We start from the raw sequence: 13,486 nt of genomic DNA, 5'->3' as shown, positions 1-13,486 counted from the left end.
AATGGAGGCGTTGGTGGCATTTGAAAGGCAGGCATTTTTAAAAACCATGGTGGAATTTTCAATTCCATCTAACTAGGTTACCAGTTCAAATTCTCCCACAGTGTGAGATACACAAAAGGACTCTCACAGGAGGAGAACAAGCAAAACGTGCTTTGAAAGAATAAAAGAGAAAACATGAAAATAGATTTGTGTTCACTTTGTTGGTTGTTAAAGCTGGGTCCTTGTTAACAAATACGATTATCATATGATATGAATTCCTTTCACTTTTGTATCGTATGTAGGACTTCTGCTCAAGTTTTAAATAATGCTATTCACAGTTTTATTTTATTTTGTCGTTTCATCACATAAACTCTCATGCCAAAACTAGTCATGAGAATATTATTATGATCTGAATGGAGGAACACAGACAATCTGCATTTATGCCATAGAAACAAGGACATGGATGGCATTTCCTTAATGTCCTGGGATGTAGAATGTTGCCAGAATTGAGCAAGCAATAGAGAAAAATAAACCTTCACAGAATCTATCTTACGAGTCTTACTAGATTCAGTCTCAATATTTGAATATTCATTACCTAGTTATACAAAAATGTACTAGAATAGGATCATGTTATAATTGTGTCAAAATCTTCTGGCAAAAGATGTACACATTTTCACTCACATACACACACTATGATGCACAGATTCAAAAGTAACTCCATTTTCTTGAAAGACACACAGACAGGCAAAACTATAAATGAAATCAGCCTTATCAATTGCACAGCATGAATTGTAACCTAAGACACATGACCATCTGTAAGACTTAGGCAAAGACGGAGTGATTCTGAAAGTCTGAGTTTTAGCCAAATCTCAACTTGGCTTATCTCGTCTTCTCTGTTTTTTTCCTTATCTCTCAGCAGTCCAGTTCAATTTCTGTAAGAATCCCTCCCGGCTTCTTCAATCTATTTGCTAAGAACAGATGATTCCACTTCTGAGATGGGGTGGCGTGCCCTCTCGCTCTCTTTCTCCCCACCAATCCACTGCCTTGAGTGTTGTGTTGGTAGAAGAAAGAACTGACTGTATTGAAAAATGTAAATAATTAGAAAAAATAAATCAGTGCCCCATTTTTTCCTCTCCAGGAAACAACGGAAAAAGCTTCATGACCGGCTTCGGCAGAGCCTTCGGTCTGAAAGGAACAACATGGTGAACATAGCCAACGGGCCCCACCACCCCAACCCACCCCCCGAGAACGTGCAGCTGGTGAATGTATGTTGACTCTGCCCAGTGGAAAAGTTCAGCATCTCTCCTCTGTTCAGGCACCTTGAAGTTTATTTTCTAAAGCTCTTAGGCTCTTAGCTGCTGCCATTAATCACCAGGGCTTCCAGGAATCCAAGGTTTCGCCAAGAGAAAATGATGGGAACATTTTTTAAAGTGGATTTGGTGACTGTAAAACCAGCACATTTCCTCTTATAAAGTGTTCATTAACGGGTCAGAATAATAATGTTGGGTTTGTTCTGTAAGGAAGCCATAACTGGAAGAAAGAGCAGAGGAAAAACACAAAGAAAAATAATAAAACTCATGATACAAGAATCAGAAGGAAATTTTTTTTTATATACTTGGGAAATGAAGGCTGCTTGAGTCTATAACTGATTAGCACTGATACCTGAGCTAAAGGCTCTTGAGTCCTTTTTTTTTTTTAATTAGAGGCATTTTCAGGCCTGATGATTTACTGATTCTGAGAAGGGAGATATTAGGCCATGGAAAATGTTAAGGGCATTACCAGACTTGCTTCTCAGTAGCCACGACAGAAGAATTTAATACTTTCTGATTCCTTGACTCTTTCTACAAGATGCCAAACCCTTCAGAGGAAATATATGCTTCACCATTCAAAGATGTATTTTTTAAATTTACCAATCATTTAACTTTTAAATATAATGAATTCATTAAATATTAGATTGGAGAGTCTTTAGATTGCATCTTCCAAAGCTCCCCCTATTTTTTTACAGATGTAGTAAGTCCTTTACATACGAACAAGTTCCACGTGAACAAGTTCTTATTCGTAAGTCCAACAAAGTTAGCCTACATACCCAACTAACACAACCGGCTATATAGTACTATAATAGGTTTATAGTACTTTCACATCTTTGAAAGTTTGCAACTTGAAGGTTCTCATGTAGGGGACTTACCGTGAGCCAGGGCAGAGCGGAACTCAGCTTTCTTGGATTCTAGAGAATTACTCTTCCTACTTCACCATCTTTCTTGTTTGGTTTTGTTTCCATTTCTCTTTGATGATTGGCTTTTTATAAGCAGAGCTGGAAGATTATATGACAGTACCATTTTCAGTCTTATAGTCAGAGAGGAATTTTGTGTGGGGCAAATATATCAAAGACCCAAGTTCAGGGTTACTAGTTGTTCAACCACCAGGAAGTCAGAAGACTGTTAGGTGTTGATAAATTAACATCCTTCACTACCAGTGACGGAGTTAAGGATGAAGTGGTTAAGGAAAGGATGAAGTAACATACTTTCCTCCCCCTAGCCGTGTGTTCATTAGAATGTTCTGCACAGTTGCTAAGTACTTTCTCTACTGACATACCTATAGTCTGTCACGTTGTATGTAATAATACACGGGAGGCAGAATGACTGCCTGACTTCTGCTTACAGCTCAAGCTGCCTGACTGTGAGCTTTAACTTTTCTAACCCCCATTTCTTCATCATAAAAATAATACCTACTTCAAAAAGTTCCAGCGGGCATTAAAAAAATAATCCACATAATCCATTAGCCCAGTGGCATTTGGTAAGTGTTGTTAAATTGTTAAATATTATTTTCATTAGATTCACTGAGCTTACATTGCCTTCCAGGGAACAAGAGTCATTTGTTACACAGACTAAAAATAGCTCATTACATATGACAACACCTTCTTTTCCTTAAAGCAAAGATCCACATGGAATAAACCTTTATATGGTTAAGATAACCAGATAGAGTTTCAAGTATAATTCAAGTTGTTATTTTTTTGTTTCCATGAATATATGTTTCTTTTAGAACCCATAACCTATCAGATCATCAAATGTCCTATTTCATCTAAGACTATTTCTATGCATGTCCTTTCCTATTACTTAAATCAATTTGGTGTAAATACTAACAGTGCTTAAAAGACAATTTTAAAATGTCCCTCTCTTACTAATAAAGGTGGTAATAGCTACTGTGATTTAGTGGTGAAAAATAAAGTAGAATCTACTTGTACTAAATATAAGACCCTCTATCAATTGTATGGTTTGTCAAGGCTTATAACCTTTACCGCTGTTATAAATCCTTCAAATCTTTCAGTAGCCTTGTTAGTCTTACCACTGACAACGAGGTAAAAATTTTAATGATACATTAGAGCAACATGGATGCTGGGAAATCAAAAGAGAACTATATTCAGCATATAGAGATTATTTTTAAAATTCTTCTAATGACTTAAAATTTGAAATAAGATAAACTATTTCTGTGCTTGCAATAGCTTACAGAAGTAAGTACTGGGAAGGTGTTTGTATTGAATTCTAGTCATGTTATCAGTTGGAAACAAAAGAGAAGAAACAGGTCTTCTCTGATAAAATGTCATTGTCATGGTAGGACCTACATTGTGTGTGTATATCCAAAGAGAGAGTCATAAATTCTATTTATCTGATTTAAAGGTCATACTAACCAGGATAGGCTTTGCCATATGGCCACTGGAGAAATAGAGTTTATTATGAAGCATGTGTATTAGAAGAGTAGATTTGTGTGTGTATGTGACGTTGTTAGAATTTTGACTTCCCTAAATCTTCAAGTTGTGTCTCTTTGTTTATCCAGCAATACGTATCTAAAAATGTCATCTCTAGCGAGCATATTGTTGAGAGAGAAGCAGAGACGTCTTTTTCCACCAGTCACTACACTTCAACAGCTCATCATTCCACTACTGTCACTCAGACTCCCAGTCACAGGTATGAGAATAAAAAGCTGCATGACATTTCTCCAAGAACAAATATTTACATGTTCCCTTTTGTTTTTCACTGCCTATGAAAGGAACAGGAGGTACTTATAAGGCAGTGCGGTACTGTAGTGTGTATGATTTGGAACAAAAACAGGCTTTGGACATCCAATTGACTCTGCCACTAGTTGCTATTTGAATTTGACCCTCAACTCCTCTGTCACCAAAACAAGGGGAAATAATAGCCACCTTACAGTATTTTTATTCACCATTTTAGAGATTGTCTTTTTTCATGCCTGACCATTCGCGGAATTGCTATTATTGTTATTCAGCCACTAAGTCATGTCCAACTCTTTGTGACCCCATGGACTGTAGCCCACCAGGCTCCTCTGTCCCCCACTGTCTCCCAGAGTTTGCTCAAATTCATGTCCATTGAGTCAGTGCTGCTATCTTACTATCTCATCCTATTCCGCCCCCTTCTCCTTTTGCCTTCAGTCTTCCATAGCATCAGGGTCTTTTCCAATGAATTGCTACACTAGAAAGAGTTTGTCTTAGATACTGTATAATACTTAGAAGTTGACTTCTTCCAGTGGTTGGATTGCCCTGGGATATCACATGAGAACTGGTTACCTAGCTGAACCTCAAATTCTCAAATACTCTGGTGATATCTGAGTGCGTACTGCCAAGGGCAGCACTAGTCTTCCAAATGGAGCACGTAAGACCAGGGTATCCTTAATCTAAGACGCTCAAGAACAGAGAGCTACTAAAAATATTTAGCACAAAATGACATTTGTTTAATGTGTGTTGAATGGATGAATGCATAAATAAAGTGCATCCTTGCAAAGCTAACCGAAGTCACAATCCTATGCATCACAAGCATCTCAATAGACAGTCCTATTCTGAGACAAGTAATGCCAGCATGAAACATCAGTCATTTGCAAGATTTGTCACTCCCCTTCCTTTCATTTCCGTGTGTGCATAGAATTAAAAATGCCCCTCTCTCTCTCTGCCTCTCACACTTCCCCTGTAGCTGGAGCAATGGACATACTGAGAGCGTCATTTCGGAAAGCCACTCTGTCATCGTGATGTCATCCGTAGAAAACAGTAGGCACAGCAGCCCCACTGGGGGCCCGAGAGGACGTCTCAATGGCTTGGGAGGCCCTCGTGAATGTAACAGCTTCCTCAGGCATGCCAGAGAAACCCCTGACTCCTACCGAGACTCTCCTCATAGTGAAAGGTAAAACCGGAGGGCACAGCCACCGCAGAGGAGAAAGCACCCCAGTAAGAGAACCCCTGTGAGCACCTGCTCTCCCACCTGAGGAACCTGCTCTCATGAGAATAAGGGGCGCCAGCTGCCTGGTCTAGGAGTGGTCCTAGTTGATGAAGGCATCTTTTGGTTTGACTGACCTCATTTCTTCTGAGCTTCTCGCATCAGCCCAGTGGCTGACAGGCAACAGACTCTTAAAAGAGCTGGAATGATTTGACGTGGAAGGGGCAGCAGTCTTGGAGTTCCCAGCTTTGACCTTAGGCTCAGATCCTCTGGGGGAGTCTCAGTTCCCTCAACTGGAACTTGAGTACACTGGCCTCAGTTATCGATCAGGACCCTTCTAGAATCCTAAGTGGCCAGTTATCCAAACTCTGGTCAAGCTGGCCTCCTGTTCTCATGAGCTAACCCTTTCTTACCTTCCAGCCTCAGTTAAATCAGATCAAGGGCTGTGTCCTTGCTGACTGTCATGGGATGGCTTGCGTTCCACCAGACAGTATCCCTTTATGAAATTCCAGCAAGGAATGCATCCATCAATCTCCTGTCCACTGCGGCTTGCAGTCTTCACAGGAGGTTTTCAAAGCAGATATTGCCTTTGATATGGTTCTTATTCCAGAATGTGTTGGCTTTCTTCTGGGGCTATTGGGTTGGGTGGGGGGAGTCAAGACAAACGTTAAAATAAAGATCAGAAGAAAGTAGCCTGAAAGAGATGCTCAATAGCATTACTGAATCCATAGATTCTCCTGATCCATTCTCACCTAAACTGGGGGAGAAAGTTATACCCAACCAGCACTCCGAGTCCATCAAGAAGCTGTTACTCATTTGTTTTCAAATCCAGCAGGGTTTTGTCTGTTTGTTGGTTTACTTTATTGTCTTCTCAGTCCAACCTCTGACCACTTGCTAAAAGGTTTACATAATGCCAAAGTCATACTTACTTGGTTTTCATGGATGGAGATGATTTGGGTACACTCCTTCACTCAGGCACTGGAAAGTACTTACAGCAAAGGATGACCAGTTTGGAGCCTGCAGGTCATTTAGAGCCTGCTTATTGCTTTTTCAAGGTCCTTTACCCCAAAATGGCTTTTCAGAATTTTATGGAATTAGGTTGCTCTAATTCATCTATGAAAAAGTAAGCATGGTCCAAAACTGGTTTAAAACATCAGCCTTAAATTCATGTAAGTATATCTTTATGTGTTAAGTCTGTTCCAATTCAATCCTTTTAGAAACCCGAGAAAGAAGATAGGGATAAATTCTTTCTCCGTCACTACAGGTGATGTTTATCTTTAAAGGCTGACATTTGCCTGCTGGGATAGGCTCCCATTCATACCCCAGGTATTGTTTAGGAAATCAGAATGTACCTGGCATCCTGGAGAAAAATGATGAAGCCGTGCTATGGGTTGGTTGACTCTGGATTAGCATTTCTCAGAGAGCTTAATTTAAGTATCCCCAAAATAATAAGTCTGGAGACTCAAGCCCCAGATTTTTCCATCTGGAGACACTTTCCCATTTTAGACACAGTCAGATCTCACATCTGTGTGACTCAGAATCATGATGGCAAGCATGAGGGTTATAGGTTTCTTGTTCCTGTTAGCTGGAGATGAGAAGATGGTGTCCTGTGTCATCACAGGTCATGTCAAATTAGACTCTGCAAATGCCAACGTGAAGGAGAGAGTCCTTTAGTGCTACACATTGGTGACATTTTTATCTAAGCTGAGAAATGTGACTCTGAACAAGCCACGTCTTTCTCAGTGCCACATAAGGTCTTCTTGTTCTGGGGGAAGAAAGCACGGTATGGTAAAAACAGTGCACTCAATGTCTTGACAACGAGATTTCCTGAGCGTTATCAAACATTGCATGACATAAGGTGACACGGTACAGCCCACCTTTGAGCAGTCAGAAAAGATAAGCCAGAGCTGGATACAGCTGTGGGTTTTGGAAGAGAGATAGACCAGGGATTTTACATAACGATGAAGCCAAGTGTCAGCTTTCTTTGAATGTCATGGTCAGTGGGATATAGAGTTGCAAATGGAATGTTAAGTCGCATTTCATGGAAAAGTTAAAAGCGCACAAATGTGTTACGCTGTTTTCAGGAATAAATCTAAGTTACTATGCTCTTTTTTTTTCATAAGACATAACCTTATAGCTGAGCTAAGGAGAAACAAGGCCCACAGATCCAAATGCATGCAGATCCAGCTTTCCGCAACTCATCTTAGAGCTTCTTCCATTCCCCATTTGGGCTTCATTCTCTAAGACCCCTTGGCCTTTAGGAAGGTATAGTATTTAAGTAATACTTCTTCCCCTTCCAAATCCCCGAGCCTTGGTCCTTACAAACTGAGAGGTTTCCAGGACTCTGTGCCCTCTTGTCTTAACTCACATGCTTTTATTGAAAATCATGATTTAAAAAAAAAAGAAAATCACAATGAGATGGAAAAAAAAATCTCAAACGCTTTGCTAAGCCAGGCAATTTAGCTGATCTTTGCATGCACTCCTGTGAGGAGACTCTTGACCACCTAATTGGAGATTCCAAATGTCCTAGTGTAAAACCCGAGACGTCTACAATGAAGAGAATTTCTCTGTTGTCTGATGATGATATCTGATGATACGATAATGACCTCTGCCCCCTGACCCCCCCACCCCTCACTCTCTGCCTCTCTCATTGCACCACACTTACGCTGGGGTCTTCTGTGCCCACACAGGTATGTATCAGCAATGACCACCCCGGCTCGTATGTCACCTGTAGATTTCCACACGCCAAGCTCCCCCAAGTCGCCCCCTTCGGAAATGTCCCCGCCCGTGTCCAGCACGACGGTCTCCATGCCCTCCATGGCGGTCAGTCCCTTCGTGGAAGAGGAGAGACCCCTGCTTCTTGTGACACCACCACGGCTGCGGGAGAAGTATGACCACCACACCCAGCAATTCAACTCATTCCACTGCAACCCTGCGCATGAGAGCAACAGCCTGCCCCCTAGCCCTTTGAGGATAGTGGAGGATGAGGAATATGAAACGACCCAGGAGTACGAACCAGCTCAAGAGCCGGTTAAGAAACTCACCAACAGCAGCCGGCGGGCCAAAAGAACCAAGCCCAATGGTCACATTGCCCACAGGTTGGAAATGGACAACACAGGCGCTGACAGCAGTAACTCAGAGAGCGAAACAGAGGATGAACGAGTAGGAGAAGATACGCCTTTCCTGGCCATACAGAACCCCCTGGCAGCCAGTCTCGAGGCAGCCCCTGCCTTCCGCCTGGTTGACAGCAGGACTAACCCAACAGGTCGCTTCTCTCCGCAGGAAGAATTGCAGGCCAGGCTCTCCGGTGTAATCGCTAACCAAGACCCTATCGCTGTCTAAAACCGAAACACACCCATAGATTCACCTGTAAAACTTTATTTTATATAATAAAGTATTCCACCTTAAATTAAACAATTTATTTTATTTTAGCAGTTCTGCAAATAGAAAACAGGAAAAAAAACTTTTATAAATTAAATATATGTATGTACAAATGTGTTATGTGCCATATGTAGCAATTTTTTTACAGTATTTCCAAACGAGAAAGATATCAATGGTGCCTTTATGTTATGTTATGTCCAGAGCAAGTTTTGTACCATTCCGTGACTGCTTTTTCACAGTATTTCAGCAACCCTCCACCCCATATATTCTGTTTTTCGCTGGCTTCCCGTGCATTGCATTATGATGTTGACTGGATGTATGATTTACAAGATTTGCACCTGTCGCTCCATTTGCTTCAAGTAGTACTCAATCGGATGTCTTGTAATGGCGCATCCATCCAATACTCCCCCTCTGTATGAGATTTTTCTTTTGCTTTCCGTATGTGAAATGAGTTGTGTCTACTCTGCCAGCCAAAGGTTTGCTTCACTGAGCTCTGAGATAATAGAAGATCCAGCAGCATGCTACTATTAATTACAGCAGGAAACTGCATTAAGTCATGTTACCTATTAGGAAGAAAGTAATATTGTGATTTTTTCAGAAACTATATTATTCATCAGAAGACAGCTCGCTCTGACTTAAAAGGAGCTACCATTTACTTTATGTGGATTGAGTTTTTTGCAACAAAAGAAAAAAAACAAGTTTTGGGGATAGCACAGAAAGTGGATGCTGGCTAGCAATCAGGGTAAGGTCCAACCCTAAGCTGAGGACTCAGTTTCACTTTCTCTCTCTGGGGGATTGATATAGCAGCTCATCTAATTGAAGAGCAAACCATGGCTGAAAAAGGTGCAATCATTCTTGACTTGTGTTTTTTCACTGATTTGGGAGCAAGTGATTGGTTGTGTCTTCTCAGCTCAAGGACAGACGTGTTATGGCACAAAAACCCCCAGTTTCAACAGCACACTCAGCAATTTGTCCGGAATACTTCTGGAATGACGTGTGCCTGCTGTATATGGCGGTGACGTCGTTATAGAGAACTAGTTCCGCCGTAGATTGTCTAGAGGAGTGAACGTGTAGAAGACACAGGGAAGAGTGGCCATGTGACCCAGTTGGTGATTTTTTAAGTTTTTTTGCCTGTTCCTTTGTCCTCATTATTCTTTTCTTGTTTTACAATCTTGCCTTGATTAGATCGTACTATGCATGAACATTTTTGTCAGAAATGGCCAGTGTGCCTGTAATTTGTGATTAGGAAGAGCCTCCCATGAGCAAGGATGCATCAAGAAACGGCAGTAGTCTCAGAAAGATTGCACCTTTCCTTGCAGAAATGACCCCCACCTGTGTGCTAACCTCTCCGTTTGCAGCTGTATCATCCGTTTTCCCCCTTTTTTAGTTTTTGCTTTACTGTCAACAAAAACAGGATTAAGATGGGTCCACCCTTGGCACGTTCTCTTGTGGTAACCAATCCAAGAAAGGTCTGTAGGTAGAAATACTTGAAATAACTGCTAATACAGGAAAAGAAGAGAATTTGGTAAAATATTGTAGTACCAAGTCTGTTGAGTAGAGCTGGAGGTTTATTTAGGTTCCAAGTGGCCTCCCAGGAGCCATGAGACAAAATGGGGAAACAGGTTAGCAGGGGGTTCAAAATACCACCATGAATTTAAGGAGAGTGTCTCTGTTGTTTGCAAGTAAATGGAGTCTAGTTCTTCACCACATCGCTATGTTAAAATCAAAAGGAAGACATGCAAAGAGGTCTTGGAAGAAAAGTGCAGGCTGAGCATGAATCATGCCATTAAGCTCCTAAGTGTTTCTACAATTCACAGAGACCGTCAATGGGTCCTTAGCATTTGGTATCCCAAGCGTCCTTCATGTTCCCATGCCACTTTCTCTGTGCTCAGAAGTGTCCTCACGTGCTTATTCACCTTTCCTAAGGAGCCCTTGACAACTCCCCAAGTTGCACTGATTTCCCAGTTATGTAAAATCAGTAAGCTCACAGCAGGGGAAAGAAAAGAGTCCACCCCAAGAAGTTCTCCAAATTATTCTCAATTGCCTTTGAAGACCTAGACTCCTTCTTAGACTATTTCAATAAAAAAAAATTCCTATCGTAATTAAAACTCTAGAATTTCAGTTTCAAATTCTTCAAGCATGGGAGTCTTATTCTGGAGAATGTCAGGAATAAATAAAATCTTTGATTGAGAGCAAGAAACAACATGCTTCTCAGTATGAAAAATCTCTGTCAATTTTCAGGTTGCAAAAATAGATGACAATTGAGGACAAGAGGAAATTTTCTTTCCAACTTGGTTCTGGTCACTCATCAAGGTGACATATATCAGTTAGGACAGGCTTTCTGTCCATAGAATGATAGATTTCCTTCATAGGAAAGGCCAGCAGACGACTCGGGGCTCCCTGCTGTGGCCACCAGATTTGTGTCCACAGGGGCTTCTCTGGGATGTTCAAATGCCACCATCCCTGTTTGTAAACTCAGGAGTGCAGTGGCAACGCAAAGAAAGCATGTGAACCAACAGTCCCAGCATAAGGGAAGCCTCTCTGGGTCTTCAGGTGGTGGAAATTGCTGAGACGTTTGAAAGTGACTTTGTTTCCTGGGTCTGAGATCATGTCCCATTGAGGAAGATGCAGGGGAGCGTAGAATATGAAAAATGCCTTTTTCTAACTCTGGGTTCCTTTTACATCCTGCTCTCCCTCCTTGCCACGTAGGACTTTTATTTCTGAGAGTGTCTGGACAGTCTCCTGCTTTCTACAAAACGGCACTCTGCCTGGGTATTTGTGAATGTGTCCCAAAGACCAATACGCCATATCTTCCTTGTTTAAGTGTGACTGTCATGATAGAGTTTATCCAGGGTCATTTGCTCTGTAACTTTTTTTTTTTTTTTTTTTTGGCCTGGGTTGAAAGGTATATGGCTCACATTGGTAAAAATACAGAATACCTAGTTTTTTTTAGTCCTGGCTGCATCCCACCAGCCACAAAGATGTCTGTCCACAAAGGCCCATGAAACACTGCAGAGAAATGCAGACAAAAGGAAATGGCCACATATCACAAGTTCTATTATATATTCTTTTGTAAATACACATTGTACATTACTTGGATGTGTTCCTAAATCATTTACTGTCTTTATGAGTTCATGTCAGTTTCTTTTTTTTTTAACTCTCTTAACTTACTGTGTAACATTGTAAATAACATAATGTCCTTTATTATTTATATTTAAACATCTAACATAGAGTTGTTTTCATATAAGTTTAAGATAAATGTCAAAAATATATGTTTTTTGGTTTTTCTTTGCTTTAAAGTTATGTATCTTTTCCTTTTGCTTTTTTTTTTAAGAATAATTTATTGTTCAGGAGAAAGAATGTATATGTAACTGAAACTATTTGAAGAATGCACATTTGAAGGCCGTGAGGTACTGATAAACTAAAGAATTTATTATCCAAAATACTAAGCAATAAGTAATTGTGATTTATTTAAAGTTTTGTCCATTTTCCATGAAAGACATACTGCAATAAAAATGCTACTCTGCGGAGATCTGGGAGTGTGGGTCAACAGACGAAGGGTCCAGTCTGTTAGACCAGCACCTTGCCTTTTACTGTGATGGTTGTGCTAATTTAGGGCCCTGTTTGATGGATCCCATGTTCATCTTGTCTGTCCGTTGCTTTTGCCACCCTGCCTGTTCTCAAATCATCTCCCGCCTGTCGGTTCTGCATACCACTGTGTTCCTTGTTGAAGGAATCGCAACCAAGCAATATGACATTTTTACATAAGAGCATAGACAAGACGTTGTAGGGCCTGATTGCCCGGATCCAGATTGTTACCACGTTCTGTAGAGACAGCATGTAATTTCTTCCAACTCATGAAAATGTCAGTATGGAAATCCATTCAGTCGTGAGACGGAAACATGTTCCCGTGGTCTGAAGGATCCGGTGGCCACCACGGCTCAAAGGCAGCCAGTCAGAACTGGGCCCTGCTAAGCTCTCCTAGAGCTTAAGTAAATGTGCTTTCTCCATCTGGTCTATGATGGAGCAATTCATGATTCTAAGAGAAAATAAGGCTAAATGGGGTTCTTTCCTCCTCATTCTATCAGTAAATCAAACTCAGTGTCCATCTTACTGCTCAGGGGAGAACCTAGGCATGAGAAATGTCCTGCATTCTAAGACTCAGTCATAGGAGTGAGGATATTCCTTCTCTTCTTGAAATTAGCCTCAACAAAAGCCATATTTTAGCAAATAGATATTTGCATGAGTGATACTTTTTGTATATTTCAAGCATCTTACTCATTATTCCAAACAGGGTTGGGACTTCCAAAGTGTATGCAGTTGAGGCCAGCAGTCCTTTGGGGTGACCATCAGCCTCCTTTGGAATCTGAGGGTACCCTGAGTCTTCTCACCTCCACATCTGCGTGCAATTCCTGTTACCTTGGAAAGATCCACTAGCATGGTTTCCAAAGCCATCTGGATGTCTAGGAGATTCAAGGAGGGGCCTTTGTGCTAGTTTTTTTCTCTTGGTATTACTGAATTTTCAAAGCTATTCAGAATCCTCATATTTGTGTTAATATTGATATGCACACAAATACACATACACGAGCACTTACAAATTCTTAACACACTCTCCTAAAGTCATGATATTCACGCACGTGTCCAATCCACCCATGCAGCCATTGAGCAAATCAAGGAGTGCACAGAACACTTAAAAATTAAAGATGAAGACACTTCCCTGTGTATTCAGCTTACAGCTAAGGCTTGGTCCATCCCCAGAATCGAAAATTACAGGAAACCGTCTTAGTCATTTAGGTTAAAATCAAGTGCTTGCATGCTCAGTCGCATCAGTCATGTCTGTCTGTTTGCGACCCTATGCACTGTAGCCTTCTAGGCTCCTCTGTCCATGGGATTCTTCAGGCAAGAAT

General features: G+C 41.0%; 1 protein-coding gene across 12 annotated transcripts in view; it reads left to right on the top strand.

The window, feature by feature from the left end:
- NRG1 (neuregulin 1) overlaps window positions 1-12,035 on the top strand; it is a 228,912-nt gene extending 216,877 nt beyond the window's left edge. For 8 of the 12 annotated variants that reach the window (XM_070459920.1, XM_070459921.1, XM_070459919.1 and 5 more), the window contains 4 exons: window positions 1,118-1,244; window positions 3,811-3,941; window positions 4,959-5,165; window positions 7,889-12,035. In XM_070459920.1, the coding sequence (XP_070316021.1) occupies window positions 1,118-1,244; window positions 3,811-3,941; window positions 4,959-5,165; window positions 7,889-8,540 (1,117 nt within the window). In that variant the 3' untranslated portion in view covers window positions 8,541-12,035. Of the gene's footprint in view, window positions 1-1,117; window positions 1,245-3,810; window positions 3,942-4,958; window positions 5,166-7,321; window positions 7,583-7,888 lie in introns of those variants that run through there. The other 4 variants (XM_070459925.1, XM_070459924.1, XM_070459923.1 and 1 more) reach the window with 2 other exon arrangements.
- Window positions 12,036-13,486: the final 1,451 nt, after the last annotated feature.

Source organism: Odocoileus virginianus, chromosome 32 (genome assembly GCF_023699985.2).
Source record: "Odocoileus virginianus isolate 20LAN1187 ecotype Illinois chromosome 32, Ovbor_1.2, whole genome shotgun sequence".
In the NCBI taxonomy this organism is placed as follows: Eukaryota; Metazoa; Chordata; class Mammalia; order Artiodactyla; family Cervidae; genus Odocoileus; species Odocoileus virginianus.
The sequence above is the reverse complement of the archived record's forward strand: the minus strand, read 5'-3'. Positions and strand labels throughout refer to the sequence as shown.